Source organism: Tachypleus tridentatus, chromosome 1, assembly GCF_004210375.1.
Source record: "Tachypleus tridentatus isolate NWPU-2018 chromosome 1, ASM421037v1, whole genome shotgun sequence".
NCBI lineage: Eukaryota > Metazoa > Arthropoda > Merostomata > Xiphosura > Limulidae > Tachypleus > Tachypleus tridentatus.
In genome coordinates this window covers 172,160,890-172,182,824 of record NC_134825.1, presented here as the reverse complement: position 1 = coordinate 172,182,824, position 21,935 = coordinate 172,160,890, and the positions used below count along the sequence as shown (strand labels likewise).

The 21,935-nt window shown below is 34.6% G+C and overlaps 2 protein-coding genes across 4 annotated transcripts in view; both read right to left on the bottom strand.

Moving 5' to 3' along the window:
- Positions 1–2,501: 2,501 nt before the first annotated feature.
- The window catches only part of LOC143230339 (uncharacterized), a 53,829-nt gene continuing 34,395 nt past the window's right edge, over positions 2,502–21,935 (bottom strand). For all 3 annotated transcript variants that reach the window (XM_076463738.1, XM_076463748.1, XM_076463756.1), the window contains 6 exons: positions 20,787–21,675; positions 16,266–16,338; positions 7,562–7,804; positions 5,450–6,569; positions 5,127–5,295; positions 2,502–4,343 (listed from right to left, as the gene is read on the bottom strand). In XM_076463738.1, coding sequence (XP_076319853.1) covers positions 6,195–6,569; positions 7,562–7,804; positions 16,266–16,338; positions 20,787–21,675 — 1,580 coding nt within the window. In that variant the 3' untranslated portion in view covers positions 2,502–4,343; positions 5,127–5,295; positions 5,450–6,194. The remainder of the gene's footprint in view (positions 4,344–5,126; positions 5,296–5,449; positions 6,570–7,561; positions 7,805–16,265; positions 16,339–20,786; positions 21,676–21,935) is intronic.
- On the bottom strand, positions 3,804–5,835 carry LOC143233625 (SH2 domain-containing protein 3C-like). The gene is made up of 3 exons (XM_076470036.1): positions 5,450–5,835; positions 5,127–5,295; positions 3,804–4,343 (listed from the first exon to the last, which is right to left on the bottom strand). Exons 1-3 carry the CDS (start codon positions 5,833–5,835, stop codon positions 3,804–3,806), a joined length of 1,095 nt encoding a protein of 364 aa, XP_076326151.1.

Genomic DNA, 21,935 nt, shown 5'->3' with positions numbered 1-21,935 from the left:
CCCTCAAAATTTTTCTGTCCGCCACCTCCAAGTTTACTGCCCTGTCTCTTCCCCGGAATTTGAAAAAGCCCCTCTAGGGGAATTGGAAAACTGATTTAGATCACTCTCCATCTGTACGTTAAGTTTTTATTACCAACATTTAACTACCAACGATAAACTTTATAAGTTAAACTTATACATACATGAACTTGTTTAGTGAAAATGTGTCTGGAATAACCTTTTTATTGAAATGTTCGAGAAATCTATGCAGTTATAAACTGTACTTGATTTCAAATCTGTCAATCCCAAGCACAACCTGAATTGAGACCAACCAGATCGACACCATTTTATAATCTTCACTATTTATTACTTACTCAGCACAAACGTACGTTCTTTAGACGTTCTTTCTTTTTGTAAGGAAACATACATGTACAATATTTATATTAAACATAGTAGAAATAGTGTAATCTGTTTTACTTTATTGGATTTAGATGGACTGGCGAAACAAGTTTGGTTTTCTATAATAATTATTAGGTAATGATTTAAGTGACAAAGACCTTTCGACTTTTTGTTTGTTTGTTTCACTCGCTATTTCGCCATTTTAAAAGTTGCAGGAGATAAGGAAATCTTCAGATGAAGTTATAATGGTGAAATAATGAACAAAGACACACACAATACGCGTTATCCGGCGTGCTTGGTTTTAAACTGTAAAATAACATCTACATCATAAGAAGCGTTTGACGACGAAAATAACAACATTTCTTGAAATCAGTTTAATCGATTTCCGTTCTAGCTGAAAGTGGTTTGGAGGGAGCTCTTAGTTGTCAGATCAATATAAACAAATGCGCTTATTAATTAAATGATGAAAATCCTTGGCACTTCCATCCAGATATTAGATACATCTTTATTTGTCACTTAATTTAATGTATTTCCCAGTGTTGTAAATACAGTTTGTCATTTGTTTCTAACTCAAAAATACGGGGAATCTGCGATTCTCGCAGGCTGCCGCCATGTTAGGGCTAGTTATTAGAGCGGACAGACTGTTCAAATCGAAAAGAAAGAAACGTGCCGGGGCATGTTGTGTCAAATGAAACTGTCCAGATTTGTTCACGACATTACGCTTTCTCACTAATAATATTTCAGTATTACTGGTATTATAACAGATCTTAAACAGGTTTTATTTCTTACAGTAATATTGTTACCCACGGTAGAACAAAAATTGAATACAGAACTAAAACCGCTACTAGAATGACTTATATTGACAAGAAATCGCATTACGAGATTTTTCTATCAGAGTGGATGGAGGAACAACTTGTTTCTAATATTAGGTACAAAAATTACCTGTAACAACTATACCTCCATTTGTACTTTCATATGCAGGAGAATTTTGTTTGTTTGTTTGTTTGCTTAGAATTACGCACAAAGCTACACAATGGGCTATCTGTGCTCTGCCGGTGTATCGAAACCCGGTTTTTAGTATGTAAGTCCGCAGACATATCACTGTGCCACTAGGGGGCCAAGTAGGGGGAAAGGCTAAGTTTTCGTTTTAATTCAGCCATGATGAGACAGTTGTCACATTACCAAGGTAAGAATCCCTTCAAATATTCGGTAAAACTCTCAACAGATTACATGTAATTCTAGTTATTTAACCTCTTCCAGAACTGTTCATCTATTTCCAACTACTTGTTTAATGTTTTGTCTCCATTCCACCCTTGGTCCTCTAATGGGCCTTCTTCCAACTGGCATCCACTCTATGTTTCTCAGGTACATCTATTCATCCATCCACTTGACATGTTCATGGTATTTCAAATGGCTGCTCCTTATACATATATTCCAGCAAAAATTTCAACAGAAACGGTTCCCTTGTGGGTCAGTACTAAGTTTACGGACTTGCAGCATTCAAATCCGGGGTTCTATTCTTCGCCATAGATTGATCGCAGATAATCTATTATGTGGCTTTGTATGAAACAACAACACCCGACAAAAATGAACTTTGAATTTTTAATCTAGTTATTGTAATGTACTCAGGAGAGGCTAAACAGCAGTTTACAAATAGATATTACAACAAAATTACGTTGTACGCACAATAATTAATAATATTAAAAAATATTACTATACAGTAGTCAATCAGTCTACTGATCTGTCGATCAGTCAGAGACACTAAAATGGCATACATAAGCGACACTTAACGTTGCAATTTTTATTGTCGTGACGTTAGGTTTTATTTGTTCTTGAAACAGAACACTTTCGGGACCGTGTGGAAGTACATTTAGAGATTACAGATTAAAATCTAGCTATCGACATCTACCAGTAAAGTCCTTTTCTCATTCTGAGAAACACGAAAGATAAATGAATTATTAGAAAGAACTGTGTTTTTGTGTATGTGTGTCAAGAGTTATAGAATGTTGCATTACACTATGTTCTGCCATAAATAGACTAAAAATGCATTTAACCTAATTTTCCATAGATATTAGAGACAAAAATAATATAATTAATCAAACGGTAAAAAAATGAATGTTTAGTTTTGTTTTAAATCCTTTAATATTTCTTATAATTACGTAAACTGGAAAGTTCCACACAGAGAATGTATTATTAATTCAGTTCAAACAAATTAGAGATCTAGAGGGAGCTACTGAAAAAAAATATTTTGTTTGTCAGTTCAACTAGCAATGAAACCGAAAACTGATTTTGTTTTGTTTATTTTAGCTCACAGTAAAAGCTACATTGTACGAAAATATCTCATTATCGTGACTAGAAAATCCTAGAGCCAAACCTTCACAAGTGACCAAAATATTCACGTATATGTAAACACGCTATCGGATTAATAAATAAGAGACTGTAAAATTGGTTGGATATCCTTAACAGTGACACTGGTACAAAGTCTCGTAAAATTACGATTATTTGCCGAAAATTCACTTGCGATTATGATTCTACTGGAGAAAAGACCAATGGAAGTAAACTCCCTTTTACAGCAAAATGCATCACCAAGTTCAAGAGATATTTACTTACTGATTGCATCAGAACATCTAACTCTTAACTATAACCAATCGTCTTTATCAAACGCTCCAGAGAACTTTGAAAATAACTTTTCAAAAACACATTGAAGAAAACGTCTGCATAACGTTCTGACAAATTTCATTTTTGCATATTTCTTTTTTATACTGTATAATATTGATGACTGCAATGCATTGAATTAATTTACTGGGGAAATGAGAGGTGATATCGACAATAAAAGTAAAGATCCTGCTTTTGTACAACTTATTAACACTTTTTACTCCCCTTCTTAAGCATAACGCCCATCAGCTGTATGACTCAACAAAACCTCGCTACTATTTTATGTACAGATGTAATTCTAGTAATTTAACCTCTTCCAGAATTGTTCATCTATTTTCAACTGCTTGTTTAATGTTTTGTCTCCATTACATCATTGGTCCTCTAATGGGCCTTCTTCCAAATGGTATCCGTTCTATACGTTTCTTCGGGTACATCTATTTATCCATCTACTTGACATGCTCATGGTATTTCAACCGGCTGCTCCGCATATATATATTCCAGCAATAAATCCACTTCAAAACTCTTCCTTACATCATCATTGTCAATTGTATAAGTAACTCCGTATATGAATCTAAAGGCTGTCATCTCTGCAGACTGTATTTTAATCTTTTTGGCCACTCCGGTTCCGAGGCTATCTATGCTTAAGTTTCTAGAGCAAATATTAAATACTCCTGTTGCTTACTAGGCATGTCTTCAAGCCATCGTATCATTACACACCAGTTTGACTTTCAGGTTTACAGAAATGTTGACCAAACACATGTCCAGTGTGTTTAACTAGCTTCTCGATTTTGGGAAAGCAAACTTAGAACCTGTTCGAGTTTGGAATACCTATCATCACTAAGAGCTTTCGCCCCTTTAGTGCCCCAGAGGAACTTCAAATGGAATTCTGTTCTAAACAAATCCAGCAACTGGTCATCATATTTTTTGTTATTCATGTATGTTTTACACTTCTTCTGATATGTATCAATTTCCCTCGCAACCATCCTGCCCAACTCTAGATGATTCATCAGCATCTGAAGGCCGTAGTCTGCTGTTGTATATTCCCATGGCAACATCACACTAGTCACTGGTTGTGCATCCTTAGAGTTCGTTTCTATTTCTGGTGGTCTCTCTGTTAACTTACTCACCTTTAGATGGCGCTGTAGAACAGAGATCAGGCACATGATATAAGGTATGCATGAGTTTAAGACTTCAGTTTCAGGATTTATCTCAAGAGATTTCAAAAATGGACGCATTTTGCTTTCATAAATGACGGCGTTCTCAGTGAAATTTTGACGTAGTACTAACCAAGTATTTTGAAGTCGGGAAATCTGAAAAAAAAAATCAATATTCTTAAAATATATATTTATTCATGTATCCTAATTAATAAAATGTTCAACAGATAGCGCCAGCTAAAACCAAAAGCGTGTTGTGAGATATGTTCACACATTATTGGAAAAAAAAGCTATCGATAATTAAACACACTAGATGGAAGCACTAGTTTGTTAATTTTTTTATGGACTTTACTATTGTTTTCCAGTACAATTAACTGTGACGCGTACTCAGTCAGTTCTATATATTTTTATTTGAACAAAACGTGTTTTATTCTTTTTCAGACTCTACCAGCTGTTATTGAGTTTACAGCGTTTAGATCTTTTACATTTACATAAATATTTACAAATGGTAATTTTATAGTTTGAATTAGAACCACCGAATAAACTGTGTTTAATCCGTGAACTATATCTCGTACAGTATCTTAACCGCAGGGCTTATTATAAGCCAACAACATAACGGAAAACCAGTTACGAAATGTGTTACAGAGGTCAGTAGGGAATTGGCTTTACTAACAACAAGATATTTTCAAATAGGAACTGACATATATATAAAACTAGAAAAAGTGAATCTAACACTTGCTTCAGTTGTAGTTTATTCATTATATTAGTTTAGAGGTCAATTTTGTGTGACCTTTTCATGATTCGTGGAATTCCCATAGACGAGTTTACTTATTTAAACCTTCACTGAGGTCATTCTCTGTCAGTGAGTTGAGTGGGTCAAACAACGAATAAATAATATTCAATATTAAATAATTAGATAATATACGAAACAAAACGTGCCTGAGGCAGTGAAAGACCTTTCATGATTCCTGAAAAGCCATAGAGATTTCCTAAGGAGGTCTTACAATCCACCGCCACTCCGATCCATTTACTGACCAGCTCAGCTCTCTCCAGGGAACTTTCCGATGTCAATATAGTTACTGCTACCAGATACTTTAAGCATTCGGACCTGTGTTGTAAAAGTATATATATATATATATATATCATGAAAATGTTTAATTTGACTTCTATATTTACGTTTAGTTACATTATCATCACATGGCTATATGACAGTTATGTCATCATTATTAAAGGATTTCTTTAGAAAATCTTCAGATACTTACCTTTCTATGAGGTCTATCCGCAGTTGTTCCCCTTGGGGTAAGGTTAACAGCTCCAAGCCATTTCTGACCCCTAATCCTAGATCGTAATCATTAGTGTATTTAAGTACGTCCAAATCATTTTTGGTTAAATGAATAGCTAGTGTCTTAGCTTCATTATTCTTCAATAAGGTTGAAACTTTGACCTTGGATAAACTGTCCAATGGTTTATTCTCAGGAATCAACAGAACGGTAGAGAAAGTTGAGAGACAGAACACGGAAGTGGGATTCTTATCAGGTACGGAAAGTTTCCTAACGTAACCTCCATCACTGTTGGTCAGTTTTGCAGGAAGAAATGGAGGTAGAGAGGGGATATTTTTTCCAGTTTCCTGAAATAATTGTGAAGTCATAGCTTCTGGGTTTGCATTATGCTTTAGTACACTTGTTACATTGTTTGTTGACTTACACAGTGTTGTAGATTTAGATGGTAAAGTTTGAAATTTTTTTTCTGTCATCGTAATATCTTTCCCAAGAGAATCATATGGCACTTTGGATGATATGTTTCTTGGATTTTGAGCATATTTAATGGATGGAATGCGACTAGGTTTTGGAGGGGGATGGTCTCTATTGACTAGCTCACAATCTTGGTTTGGGGTAGAAAACGTATTTGGAGAAATTTTAGGGGAAATCTCAAGGTCCTCAGTTTCAGTAAGTAAGTGATTGCTTTTAGGGCCATATTTATTCCATCCATTTGTAGAATCACGCCGAATTATTTCAGCATCTTCACTGTTCGAAATGCTGTGTAGACTCTGGGTGTGTTTGGCAACTGCTGTGGAGGTCGATCCTTCGTCATAATTGATGTTAGCCAAATGCGAAGATCAGTAGAAGGAGTTTCGTGTTTACATAGAGGAGTTTTCTTAGGAGGTAAGCAAGGGACTTCATTAGAGCTTCCATGGTTTTTTGAGAAATAATCCAAATTTCCTCTAGAACCTTGGCACGACGATCGTGTCACTGGGTGAGTAAGTACTGCATCAGAAGCTAAAGAAAGACGCTTCCTTGTCTCCATCAGGTTCCTTACCAACTCGTAGATGGAATCGTAGTTTCCATCGGCAAATCTGTATGAGAGCTTGTGGAGATTTTCGACCTGTGAAGGTAATCTGACTTAATATTCATTATCCCACAAAACGTATCATAATGAATCACAGTTTGAACTGTAAAATACAAAAACATCTCTACACCAAAGTATTTCGTGATGACACAAACAAGCGATCTACATTTACACTTCTGTGTTCATGACAAAAGCATCCCAAATTTTGAACTACTGACCAGAAGGACTCTACAGTGCCCCATTTCCCACGCTAATGGATTGACTGTGACTCTTACAACGCATCTACAGTTTAAAGGGTAGAAAATATTTGAGAGTATCGTACGAATTCGAACTGATCGTTTCGACTTCAAAATCCATTGCTCTACAATAAGCCTAACCAGTGCAAAAAGTAAGTAATCGTAGCTTTGACTTACGAAGTTTGAGATCGTTTTTTGTTGCAAGTAAAATCATATATCCCCACTGGTAGGTGGACAAACGAATGTTCCAACTCCTCTAAATCTAAACCTGATAGAGTAAAGTTAACACCTGTTTACTAGTTTAAGGGTGACATACACTACCATCCATAGTTCACCAAATATATTTCAGAAATTGTTCAATTTGAAGCCATTACTGTATTTTCTGAGGGTCATACCTCCCAATCCCCTATAAAATTACCATATTCAGGTATCGCATGAAAGTTAAACTTTCAGGTAGCCTATAATTATATCTATTTGGATTTTGTGAATAATTGCATTTTTAAGCCTTACCTTTCAATCTTTTCTGGTGCAGTTTTTCATGTTCTATGATTACCATATTACATAAGGATTATAACCACATCATTAAGAGCTAACTTACTATTATATATTTTTATCTTCATTATTTTTACTTTTAGTTGTGTAGGAATATTTACGGGGTTATTTTAAAATTGCAACTGCAAGTATACATGCTTGCATATTTAATAACTGTTTTAATTCGTAATCATCGTCTATTTATTTACTTACCTAACATTCAAACATACAAAAAGCACACTTGGAAATCTGTATACCAACCTTGTCGATTACAAAATGAAGTGGCTGACCATTCCACCAAGTTGTTAAGACGTAGCTTCCAGCTCGAGAGTTACAATCTCGAATAAGAAAATCGCCATTTTTAACGACCAGTTGCTCCGCCTTTTGACGAGAAATAGCCCCATGGTACCACGGGTAGCTGTGTAAATTATCAATAATGGTATTATGGTATGTCTTGGTATCTTTGTAGGGGTTTACGGCTCCTATGCCATCGTCTCCAATTTTCTGTAGGAAATTAAAATATATTATTTATCGTTATGGCATATAAGACTTAATTGTATTAGTAAAACGAATAAAATATTTGTTACTGTTTCTTAAAATTTAACTTTACGAAATCAAAGGTCGAGCTCAAACATAAGTTTATGCATTTCAAATACTCGCAGATTCCGTTAGTATGTGTTAGGCTTAACCGTTGATGAGTCCTACCTAATGTTATTTCGAATGTTCAAAAGTTTATTCAACAATGCAAACTAGCCATAACTTGTGCACGTGAACACTTTTAAACGTTAAATGATAAGTAACCGATTTCTGTTGAAACAATTCAACGATAATTTTCCTAAAGATAATAATTAAAAATGTGCAGTCAACACAATCCTTTGGATCAAGGCCAACATGTCTAGTGGTAAGTGTACAATCAGTCTTTGTCATTTCATATGTTATTTCAATAAGAAAAACTGCACTCAGTTTTCTTTTTAATCCTACAAGACGTATCATTTGCCCAAAAGTTTTAAGTGAACGCTTTTCCTTCCTGTAGTTTTAAAATGCACATATACTAATCGTTGTGTACAAGTTTAAAATTACCATCTATTTATATTCTACTTGCATTTATTCTATATTAATTTTACTAATATTATGTTTCTCATTGAATTACAAAAACACAATCTTATTAAGCTGTAAATAAGTTGCTACACAAGTTTATTTGTCACATATATCGTAAGTTAATCTTCGTGTTGTTCTGTTAACAGTTTATTGTGAAGTTTGAATCTAATGTCAATTTTCAAGAAGAATGGTAGCCCTAAATTGAATTAATTATTTGAAATCATATTTATTCAGTTAAATTATATCCTCGTGTAATTGTAATTGACGACAAATAATCAATGACTCTTAATTAATAGGTTTCTTAGTTTAGTAAATATAAAACTACACACGTCGTTAATACATCACTCAAAGGTTTGTTGAAGAGGGTACAAATAAGCTTTGAACTTAGTTTTGAATTTTGCACAAAGCTACTCGAGGGATATCTGCGCTAGCCGCCCCTAATTTAGCGGTGTAAGACTAGAGGGAAGGTAATTAGTCATCACCATCCACCGCCAACTCTTGAGTTACTCTTTTACCAATGAATAGTGGAATTGACCGTCACATTATAACGCCCTCACGGCTGAAAAAGCGAGCATGTTTGGTGTGACGGGGATTCGAACCCACGACCCTCGGATTTAGAGTGGAGTGCCTTAACCACCTGGCCATAAGATTTGGACTAATTCAGTTTTTAGACAATTAAGTTACTTAGCAAGTTAATATTAATGCATTGGCGTAACAAAGCCATATATATATATATATGTATTTAAATATACATATATGCTTGTTACAAAACTTTAATTCATTTCATCAGAACTTGTACTTTCTTAACAATTATAGATTTATCAGAGATGACCGTTACTATGATATTAACAATATGTATTTAAATTATTGAAATCTAACCTCACACACACACAAACATTATAATTTCGTAGCTACACATTGTAACAGGTGCGAATAAATTCAAACATAAAGCAAGATACATTACACAGCACTTAAAATCTCATATACGAAATGCCATGTTTCGAAAGCTGCAAAATTATTATAAAAAGAAAACACAAAGAAGGTCGTTAAAAGAGTGGTCGTTCTCTTGGGTCGTTTTTCTATCAAATGTATTATCAAGTTTCTAAAGTTTTCAACTGAGCTTAGCTTGAAAGATATGGTTAACAAGCGAAGTACAGTTAACAAAGTCTCCAAGGTTTATTTTTCTGTACAGACGATTTCACTCAACTAATGAAGCCGTGCATTCTAATAACTAGTAAGCTTTATTTTATTGTAACTTGTATTCGGTGTTACACATACCTACATACAATTAGTGCGTGCCTTATTTCTCCAGCTTATTGTTAGTTCCTGTCCATCTAATTCGCTGCGGTATTGATAACACAGGCCTACGAATTTAAATTTCGTAAAAGTCGTTTTGGTTTTAGAACAGGTTTTTAATAATTCAACTGTGCAGATTTGGAAAATAATTTTTTTTCTACCACTTAAGTTTTTTGGTTGTTTTTTTTACAAATCTAAAATAAAACAAATTCTTACTTAGATCAAATTATTATTTCGTTTGCCAAAATGAACATTTTTCATTATTATATGTGTGTTCTGGATTGACTGATAAGAGCCTCACGTCGCGGTTGGTCTAGATAAATCAATGACCAGTTGTTGTCAAGATTTTATACGTAACAAAAAGTGATGCGATTTCAATGAAAATGAGTCACTTATGTAAACGTACACATGACTTTTTGTGAGAAATCTGTACGTGATGGAGGAAAGTGGATATTATTTTCGAATTCAGCGTTCAGGAATTATCTCAGAACATGTAAGAATTTCAAGATAATAAAACCATCGCAGACCCGTGTAGTTGCTGGTGAACTGAGGCTAGAGAGAACTTTACAAAGATTTTGGTAATTGTACACAAATTACTTCGCTCAAATTATCCATACAAATACTATTTAACAGTTTAGTGACGAATGTTTTTGTCAATACATAACAACTGATAATATAAGCCTCTTACAAAACAGTAAAATGTGACTTATTAGGAGAATAACATAAGTAAAAATCGAAATTATTTTCACTTATACCACTTTTACTGGTTCATAAATAGTGACAAAAATCTACAATATACAAAGATTTTTTTTGTCAATAGATATATTTAATAAACAAAAATTTTGGTTTAAACGCCAAAAGATGGCGTTAAACCTAAAATATGTGATAAAAATCACCTGAATTACAATTTATTTGTTTTCTTTACATGCCTCTAACTTGCCCGTTTCGAATTTAAAATTATAGGCGTGAAAATAGCATTATTTCATATCTATCATTTGTCTTCCAATATTCACTGCCCAAGTGAACTATCGGGAAATATGAGGACTCGTCAGTTAAGGTACGTGGGGTGAAAACTATTGGCAGTTTGAGAAATTTTCGTAATAAAAGTTTTATAAAACTTGTACCAGCAATAGAAAATGAACTTAATATATATCAAATATGAAAAATAATATGTGTTCACTATGCCTAGATTTTTTTCAGGGGGACCGGACTTCCCTTGGCTACGTTTTTGTTACCTATAGTTCTTAAAGTCTATTTGTTGAAAGAAAATCGCATACTACTTATGGTTGAACACATATTATACATTTCAATACATATATATATATATATAATAATAAAGTTGAAAATTTGAATTTTAACCTGTTGACTGCCAAGTATTTCAGCTGCTACAATACAATTCTAATGCTTCTTCATTTTATAACTTTTTTCGTGACGCCATCTTGGATCGAAAGTGAAACAATTTGTAAGTAGGTCAAATGCATGTATGGCTCTGATATCTAACGTTGAAGTTAGGTATTATTGAGAACGAATTAACTCGTCCGTGGCACTGTGTTACCGATCGGCTTGGATGAGTTACCTCGTCTACGGCACTGAACAGGTTAAAGAAAGAAACTTGTGATTTCATATTATAAATCTTCAAAAACAAAGAGTTGAACATTTACATTTTTTAAACGTACACAGAACAATAGTTTATTATTGCTTCGCTTTTTTAAATTTTTATATTTTCCGACATTATATAAGTTTTCACAGGGTTTATTACCCTTTTTTATAAACTAATTTGTTCACACAGAAATAATTCTTTGATGGCAAAACACTGAAGTAACTAAAAGAAATTTACAACTGGTACGGAAACTACTCTTTTCATTATAGGCTTGGCTCTCCCTTTTTATTTATCCCAGCAATTTTTAGTAGCCTAAAACCTTACATAAACGTTAATAATTATTAACGTAAAATGTGTATTTTTTTCCGTAAAGGTTTAACTGAGAAACGTGGATGACTTACAAAATTCTCGTCGAATTTCTGTAACGAAAAACCACGAATCAGTTTCTAAAAATATTTCTGGACATATGTACATTATTCCACTGTAAATCTAATGGACCTGACTATCTAAAAAAAAAAAGATGTCATCCTACTTAGTTTTTCAAATGGGCTGGATGGTTTGTCCAAACGAAGGAACATAAATTTATTTCATATGTTTAAATCACTGTTTTACACAATTAAAAAAAACGAGCGCTAGAAAGTCTGTTAAGATTTACAACAACATCTTTTGTAAGCCACATAAAGCACTTTTCAAAGTAATTCTATCATATTTATAACAACGAACGTGAGTACACTTCGTAAATACAGCAGTCATTTTTACCAGTTTAGAAAACAGGAAAATGCAATAAATAAACGACCCCTCGGTGAGAACTATATCACTCCTACCATTGTTCAAGACACAACCACCCACGTAGCAGATTTTTTATCCGCCTACCACATATTTTCGTGTCTTGATGTATAGGGTGGACTATAAGTTTACCAAAATAATTGTCAGCTTACCTCTCACCTGTTATAATTTTTTAAATTTTCGTTTGTTTCCGAGATACCATTTTATGGGCGCGTTTTCAGAGAACAAAGGGTTTTGTGCTGAAGGAATATTGGAGATATAGAAAACAAAGACTGCTACTACGTGGGAATAATGAATACAGATACCTATCATCTCATTGTGGTTGTAGTAATAACACACAGCATCTTCTACATTACACACCTGATTGAATATACGATTGGTTCGTTAATTGAGTAAATGAAGTTATGACGCCCTCTTTATTCTTATCTCGCACCTTTGCATAAATCAACGTCACAAAGATAAGTTCGTGTTCTGTGTTTGACTCCTGTGAATTATTTTCATCTGAATAGCTTTCTGACATCTAAAAATGTATTCAATATATCTTTTAAATCTGTACTTTTTTAATCTATTAACAGTTTTAATTATCATAAAAAGTGTTTTGTATATCATATTTTTTACACGACTTGTAATCCTTTACAAGACGTGAAAACATCATGACACGTACGAAAATCACTGTGTTGGTTGGTACATCATGTTACAGTGTGTTGCGATTCGCACTGTGTTCCAATTTATAAGTATTTTTATTTTGTAACGGTCAACTGAAATCTTGTCCATTAAATTCCACTGAAACTTCGTTATTATTTTGCTTTATTTTCACAAAATATTTAGTAAGTGAGATTATACCATTTACCTGTTGTAAGCTATATTTTTAATATTGTAATTTGTTTGTTAGGAAGAGGGAGCTGCGGGTCGTACTGCTGACGTTTAGATCGAATACGCCTAGAAAATTCTAGCAGATTTGACGTCAGTGTTTCTAATACATTTGAGGGTATATTATAAATATGAAATAGTTGTGAAGATCGTAAAGTTGTTTTAATATAATAAAATCGTTTCTAGCCAGTAGAGCAAATCAATCAGTTTTTTTTCTTGTTTCAGTTTTGAAGTGATACAAGTAAGTTTATTCCTTACGTTAGTCTAGTGCAGTTAGTATTGATTGTAAGTATGGCCTAAGTGAAGGCAGTTTGTCAAGAAGGAAATAAACTAACTTTTGACGTAGGTTGTACCTTGAATTCTTTTCACCAAATAATCTAATATATCTCGTCAACAAAAAAAACAAACAAAAAACAACATTACAGCAATATTAATGGTTTTGTTTTCGCAACAATATTTTTAGAAAAATTAATGAGCACGTGATCCATTTCTTTATTCTATTATAGTCTTTTGACTTCGTTTCTTGACAGTAATAATCCCCTGGTGGAACAGTGGTGAGCCTTTGGATTTACAACGCTCGGTGGACACAGCAGATAGACCCATGTGGCTTCACTATAAGAAAAACAAAACACGCGCAATCTCGGTAGCAATTTAGACACTACCCGAGGAAGGGTCTTGGACCGAAACGTTGTCGCTTCAAAATAGATTTATAGTATTTTTTTTCCATTTCCTATTTATTTAAATGATTAACAATTTTTAAAAATATATTTTACTATCTATGCAAACTTTTTTTCTCAGTTTATTTTTGTTTATATTATCCCTCTGCTGGTAAATTAGAGAAGTACATGAATGAACCAGTAAATGAATATCGGACATGTACTTTCCATTACGCAAATATTTTAAAAACAATCTCACATAATTATGTTTTGTTCTATCACTATCTTTTGTATCGATACTATTGGCCTGGTATAGCCAGATGGTTAAGACATTCGACTCGTTATCCGATGGTCGCGGGTTCGAATCCCCCGTCACACCAAACTTGCTCGCCCTTTCAGTCGTGGGGGCGTTATAATGTGATGGTCAGTCCAACTATTCGTTGGTAAAAGAGTAGCTCAAGAGTTGGCGGTGGGTGGTGATGACTAGCTGCCTTTGTTCTAGTCTTTCCCTGCTAAATTAGGGACGGCTAGCGCAGATAGTCCTCATCGTATGCGTTTTCTAAGTTTAAGCCTCGAAAGAACACAATGCATTATATATATTGAAGCAATCATTGACTAGCTTGTCCAGATTTTGCCCTGGTCTAACGGCTCTAATATTAAATTAGATACAAGTAAAATTAACACCTAATAAACACAGTTAACTTCTACTTGACTATGAATACTGCATATTTTACTTTTAGTCTGATTAATCTTTTGATAGACTTAACATCTTATGAACTGAGAACGGACACCTGGTAAAGTTGACATTAAACTTACACGTAGGGTATAACATATCAGGTCTCGGTAATTACACCTACGATGTGACTCATTGATACCTGTTTTATACCCATGAATATTTTCTCTTGTTTTTGTTTCAGCTTTGAACGTTAAAAGACTGCTAATAGTTTTCACCTTTCGTATGTAACTGTCATTGTTTCCTAACACTAGTTTTGACATTGTTTTCTCAGGGTTTCATTGTTTTCAATGTCATATTGACACCCTGAATGTATTATATGTAGCAATTAGAAACAAAACGCGTTCGTTTAGATTAAGCACAAAGCTACGAAATCGGTTAACCCTTCAGGTATCGAACCTCAAATAATATAGCCGTGATATTTTAAGTTTACCACTGTGTAACCGGGAGGAGTTGGGCATATGTTTTCTAATATGTTTTTATTTGTGATTGTATTAAATATACTGTAATACTATTACGTTTTTATTTGTAATTCTAGTATATATACTGTCATAGTATTACGTTTTTATTTGTAATTATATTATATATACTTCCAATAGTTTTAAAAAATGTTGATTTAGTTGTTGTTCTTACTATGATTATATATTTTACGTCATTTCACAGACTGGTGAAACAACACGTAGTTTAACCCTTCCAGTCTTAAACCGTATCCTACACTTCTACAACTTCCCTTCCAGTCTTAAACCGTATCCTACACTGCTACAACTTCCTTTTCCATGGAGAACTGATTCGATCCTAATTTAGTTATTTCGTTTCACTGTCTTCTTTTAGCGCGTTTAAATATTCAAACATCAATGTGTTTTAACGACGGCACTTTTACAAACTGTTGCAAAGAACGTGAGAGGAAGAAATGTCTCGTGAAGACAGGACTTTAACCAATAATTTTGTATTTCCTCACGATGGTGGAGAATTAGGTCACAATTCATTACGTTAATTTGTGAATGTAGAAATTTACAAATATCTCTTGCTATCTAAGAAAGAAACAGCTACGATAACACTTGTGTTTGAACTGGGTATTTGTGAATCAATGGTACAGGAAGGAGTCGCAAAGTTGGGACGTCTGGCTACACGTGCAGATAATATTATACACTCAAATATATCAACGTAGGGTTTGTACTGCGCCCTCGGTTTCGACACACCTGCGCATGATCATGTGTTATTGTACCACGTGTGTTTAATACAGATAATCATTACTATCGCTCGTGTGTTTAATCAAAATGACCATGTGTTACGATAGTTCGTAGGTTTAAGTTGTATGATCATGCGTTACTATAACTCGTGTGTAAACTCGTGATCATGTGTTACGATGACGTATGTGTTTAATCTAAATAACCATGTGTTACTATAACTCGTGTGTTTAATCTGAATAATCATGTGTTACGATAACTCGTGTGTGTTTAGTCTGAATGATCATAAGAATATGTGTTCCCATAATACGTGCGTTTGTACTAGGTAATAATACTATGTATGTGAATGTAACAAAAGGGTTATTCTAAGGCTCGTGTTTAATTTGCATTATTATAGTAATTGCGAGAGAAATATGTTCGATACTGTAACATGGTACAATATTTCGAAGTTTATTTTAAAAATTAATTTAGGTTTGTTTTTTAAAATAATGTTATATTCATTTCTTGTATTATATTATTGATTCGGACTAACACCCACCATTACCACTATTCAACATTCCTAAGTAGTAATTTAAAGGAAGGAAATAGAGGGATACGAAATTTCAACATACGATTCGACTACATAAACATGCTTTAGGGGATTTTCACATGCTTTCAGTAGTTAGTTCGTAAAATAAAACGCAGAAAAAACTCCACACATTCTACATATCATAACCTTACTCTAATAGTAACGGCTTACCGATAATATTCCGGGACAGCTGGAGCAGACGATAGACTTATTTTCTTTTGTCAAGGTTGTCGCTAGAGGGCTTCTGCAATATATATATATGTACGTGTATATATATATATACAAAAACATTTAATTAACAAGAGAATGAAGCAGTAAGATTAATTCTTGTTTTAATACCAATAGTAAAATTCTGTTTATATTGAATAGCATAAACATGCGTCACCTGCTAATGTTTATTACACCAGACTTTAACGTATAGCAGGTGCTATCAGATTACATATAATTATGAATAAAATGTAGGTCACAGATACGAACAAACTGCAGTTTCAGTGTTTGTTGAAAACATGAAATGACTGGCAATGACAAAGAACCAAGTCTGTTAATCAGTAGTTTGTGTGACATCACGGTGGGAAATGTCTCTGTTAGCAAGTAGTTTCTGTGACATCATTGTAGGAAATGTCTTTGTTAACCAATAGTTTGTGTGACATCACTGTAGGAAATGTCTTTGTTAACCAATAGTTTGTGTGACATCACTGTAGGAAATGTATTTGTTAACCCGGTTGTTTGTGTGACATCATTGTAGGAAATGTCTTTGTTAACCAATAGTTTGTGTGACATCACTGTAGGAAATGTCTTTGTTAACCAATAGTTTGTGTGACATCACTGTAGGAAATGTATTTGTTAACCGGTAGGTTGTGTGACATCATTGTAGGAAATGTCTTTGTTAACCAATAGCTTGTGTGACATCACTGTAGGAAATGTCTTTGTTAACCAATAGCTTGTGTGACATCACTGTAGGAAATGTCTTTGTTAACCAATAGTTTGTGTGACATCACTGTAGGAAATGTCTTTGTTAACCAATAGCTTGTGTGACATCACTGTAGGAAATGTTTTGTTAACCAATAGTTTGTGTGACATCACTGTAGGAAATGTCTCTGTTAGTCGGTAGTTTGTGTGACATTATTGTAGGGAATGTCTCTGTTAACCGGTAGTTGTTTGTGTGACATCGCAGTTGGAAATATCTTTGTTAACCAGTAGTTTGTGTGACATTACAGTGGGAAATGTCTTTGTTAACCGGTAGTTTGTGTGACATCACAGTAGGAAATGTATTTGTTAACCGGTAGTTTGTGTGACATCACTGTAGGAAATGTCTTTGTTAACCAATAGTTTGTGTGACATCACTGTAGGAAATGTTTTTGTTAACCGGTAAATTATGTGATATCACTGTAGGAAATGTCTCTGTTAGTCGGTAGTTTGTGTGACATCTTTGTAGGAAATGTCTTTGTTAACCAATAGCTTGTGTGACATCATTGTAGGAAATGTCTTTGTTAACCAACAGTTTGTGTGACATCACTGTAGGAAATGTCTTTGTTAACCGGTAGTTTGTGTGACATCACTGTAGGAAATGTATTTGTTAACCCGGTTGTTTGTGTGACATCATTGTAGGAAATGTATTTGTTAACCAGTAGTTTGTGTGACATTACAGTGGGAAATGTCTTTGTTAATCGGTAGTTTGTGTGACATTACAGTGGGAAATGTCTTTGTTAACCGGTAGTTTGTGTGACATCTTTGTAGGAAATGTCTTTGTTAACCAATAGCTTGTGTGACATCACTGTAGGAAATGTCTTTGTTAACCAATAGTTTGTGTGACATCACTGTAGGAAATGTCTTTGTTAACCAATAGCTTGTGTGACATCACTGTAGGAAATGTCTTTGTTAACCAATAGTTTGTGTGACATCACTGTAGGAAATGTCTTTGTTAACTGGTAGTTTGTGTGACATCACTGTAGGAAATGTATTTGTTAACCGGAAGTTTGTCTGACATCACTGCAGGAAATGTCTTTGTTAACCAATAGTTTGTGTGACATCACTGTAGGAAATGTCTTTGTTAACCAGTAGTTTGTGTGACATCACATTGAGACCATTAAAGATCTTTAGCACACGTTTCATTGATGTCCTAAACTCGGTTTCGATACCCATGGTTGGTATAGCATAACCTACTGTGTAGCCTTGTGCTTAACAGAAAGTAAACTAAATATATTGACATTGTACTGCGGGTTTCCAATGTTTTTTTATAGGTAAGCGCAAAGCTGCACAACTGGTTATGTGTGCTCTGCCAACCATGGGTATTGAAACCCGGTATATTGTGGGTTTCTATTGAAAAGAACTTAATAACTGAAAAAAAGTGCTTCTTAGAATGATAGTTATATAACAAATCAGTGTCTTTTGAGAACGTTTTCTTTGAAGTTAAATTAACCTCCAAGCATTAATTTAGTAACAGGCTGACCGACAACAAAAATCTATTTAGAACCTCAGGTGTGTTTTATGTTATCAAAACCTTTAAGGGAATAATTTTTTTTTAAAAGTATGTAAATAAATGTTGACCCAATGGAAAAAAACAAACAAACAAACTCGGCCACGAAATTTCTCCTGAGAAAAGTATTGAAATAACAACAAACTAACAATTGGTCAAAATGTAGCAGGAGTTAAGGCTCCCAACGAGTGTAATAACATTTCATATTTAACCCTTGTACGTAAATTGCTTGTTTGTTGTGTTCGATTTCGCGCAAAGCTACACGAGGGATATCTGTACTATCCATCCCTAATTTAGCGGTAAAAGCCTATAGGAAAGGAAGGCAGCTAGTCATCACTACCCACAGCCAATACTAGGGCTACGCTTTCACCAACGAATAGTGGGATTGACCGAACATATAACGCCCCCACAGTTAAAAGGCTGAGAGTGTTTTGGTGAACAAGGATTCAAAGTCGCGATTTTCATATTGCGAGTAAAGCGCCCTTGCTATGCTAGGCTACTTTCCTCTTCTGTTTTTTTTCATACAGTGTCCGAAATTGTGTGACATATTAAAGACTTAAACCTCGACAAGACAGTAACTGTAACAAACTGGTGGTTTGTGCTCGATAACTTATTTGTTTGTTTTTTTAGAGTAAAGGCACATTTGGCCATCTAATCTATCCATCACGTGGAATCAAACTCTGGACTTTGGCGTTGTAAATACGTGAACGTATCACTGTCCTACTATATGCAGTTTGTTTGTTTTTTATTCTTCTAACATACACTGTTTTACATCACTACGTTTCTATCTGCACTCCTTACGTGGCCCTCGAGATGACAGACAAGTCGACATTCGATGTCCATCCACCTGTTGGTCAGCATATCGGTCATCACAGTATCTATTGCACCCTTAATCCGTTCACATTGTATCTCCAGCTCATTCATTTTTGTCTTTCAGACGATATTCTTCACATGACGTCAGAGGGGCGATGTTTTGTAACCGTGGCGGTCAAGGAATCGGCTTCTCTCTTGTACAACACTCACTGACATCTGTAACTATAGGTGTCTCTTCTCTTTTACTATTCTTAACTTATGCACCTTTTCCGAACGCTCTACAATAAGATATTTCATCTCTAGTGGTCGCAGGAAGCACATCGCCTTCACTGTCGCCATGTTTCTTAATTACATATTAGGTGGCTGCGCATGCGTTATACAAATAAATGCGTACACGTGCCCTTCATCCACCACCAACCCTTAGGTTCGTAACTTTGATAGTCCTGTCGCGTTTTAAGGTCGTAATACGTCACATAACTTTCTAATACACCGTATATCATGAAGGTGAAATAAAGTTACATTTGTCTTTATTATAGATAGTTGATTATTTTGGATATTCACGGAAAGCTATACAGGAGCATCAGTCAACCCTAGTTTTAAATTGATAAAATGCCCGGCATGGCCAGGTGGGTCGCGGGTTCGAGTCCCCGTCACACCAAACATACTTGGTCTTTCAGCCATGAGGGCGTTATAACGTTACGATCGATCCCAGTTTTCGCTGGTAAAAGAGTAGCCCAAGAGTTGGCGGTGGGTGGTGATGACTAGCTGCCTTCCCTCTAGTCTTACACTGCTAAATTAGGGACGACTAGCACAGATAACCCTCGAGTAGCTTTGTGCGAAATTCAAAACAAACAAACAAACAAAATAAACAAGAGGGAGGCAGCGTTTCAACAAAAGCATTCACAAACTAGTCTAACTGAGCACTGATTTGACTGACACTCTTATAACGCACCCACTGTCTCAAAGTGTGGAGCGCGATTTTTTTTTTTGTGTGTGACGCGAATAATACCCATAGTTCCATAGTAAATAAATAATGAATTGGTACAGTTTTATGAATTTAAATTTTAATATAGCTTAACATAAAATGTCGGTGCGTAACGCAACTGAGAACCTTATAACACTTACTTTAATATAGCTTAACATAAAATGTCAGTGCGTAACGCAACTGAGAACCTTATAACACTTACTTACTCGTAATCATACGTAATACGTAAAGTTGGTTGCGTACGTAACAAAGTTACAGTGTTAAGTCTTTACTTGTTTTAATTTAAGGCTACTGTCTACGCTATTTACGCTACAGGGTTTGAACCTCGAATTTTGACAATTATTTACTTTTCCTGAACTCTAATACTAAATAATTCTATACGTAAGCTATCCCACAATATTAATGAAAACATACATACCTCCCCGACTGCTGTGAAGCTCTGAGAGGAATTTTCTGGTTATTATAGTTTTCAGATGAAAGTTCCAAGACAATTGATGCGTTTTCTGACCCACTTTTAGTGTAAATTTCAAATCCGTTTACCTTTGTATCAGTACCGTTCTTAACCTGATCATTTTTGTTGATCTGGTCACTTGTTTGAACCTTGACAGAAGTCTTATCGTCTTTTGTCTTCATGGCGTCAGAAGATGGCCCTATAGAGTTTATATAAATTGCTTGTTGTTCATCTTCAGTGGTTTTCTTATTTACGTTTATAAGAGACTCTCTTTGTAAAGAACTATTTATATAGTTTAACTGTTGTTGCTGACAATGTTTGCTAACCAGAGATCTTCTAGCTAGAGAAGGTACGTTATCCAAAGGTATCTTGGAATTGGCTTCTACTTTCTCTAAGATTGCAGATGTTTTAACAGGTAGAGGAGGGAGACCAGTACTACACTGATCCTGTTGATGACCCACATCATCTGAGTTATTAAGCAAGGAAAGGGCGTTATTAGAAAATGACTTTTGATCTTGTCCAGTTGTTCTACCAGAAGATTTCTTTTGTAAGGTTGACGTGTTACTGTCGGTTGCGCTAGTGTTATGTCCGATAACGTGGCTACATGGAAAAGATGATTTTCTGTGTAAAGAAGCAATGTTACAAGCTTTCTGATTGTCTTCATCAAACACTTCTGCACCTGATGAAGTTCTGATTGGTGAAGAAAGAGGATGATTCCCAGTTTGGTTACTCTCTTTCATTGAATTCCATGAAGCTCTATTCTGACGTCCTCTTGAAGTCCAACTTTCTCTCGGACTGCTGTCACACGAGCGACTTTTTCTGATACTATTTTTCAGCCCAGATTTATTTTGATGACCTAGAAACCATCATTTTATTATCATATTTGAATAACTTGCTTAAAAGCTCTTTCAAGTTTCAAATATAAACTGAAACTTACGTTCGGAGAAATATGATATTTTCGAGGGTTAAGCGAAAAGTTAAGGTTTAAGAAAACATTTTCTGTAAAACGGATTACAGCTCTGGTTCATTAACCAGTAACAAACACTACAGTATCTTTATCAAATCTGAAATTACAAACGTGTTAAAGAAAACATTACTAAAACCTAAACACTTTTT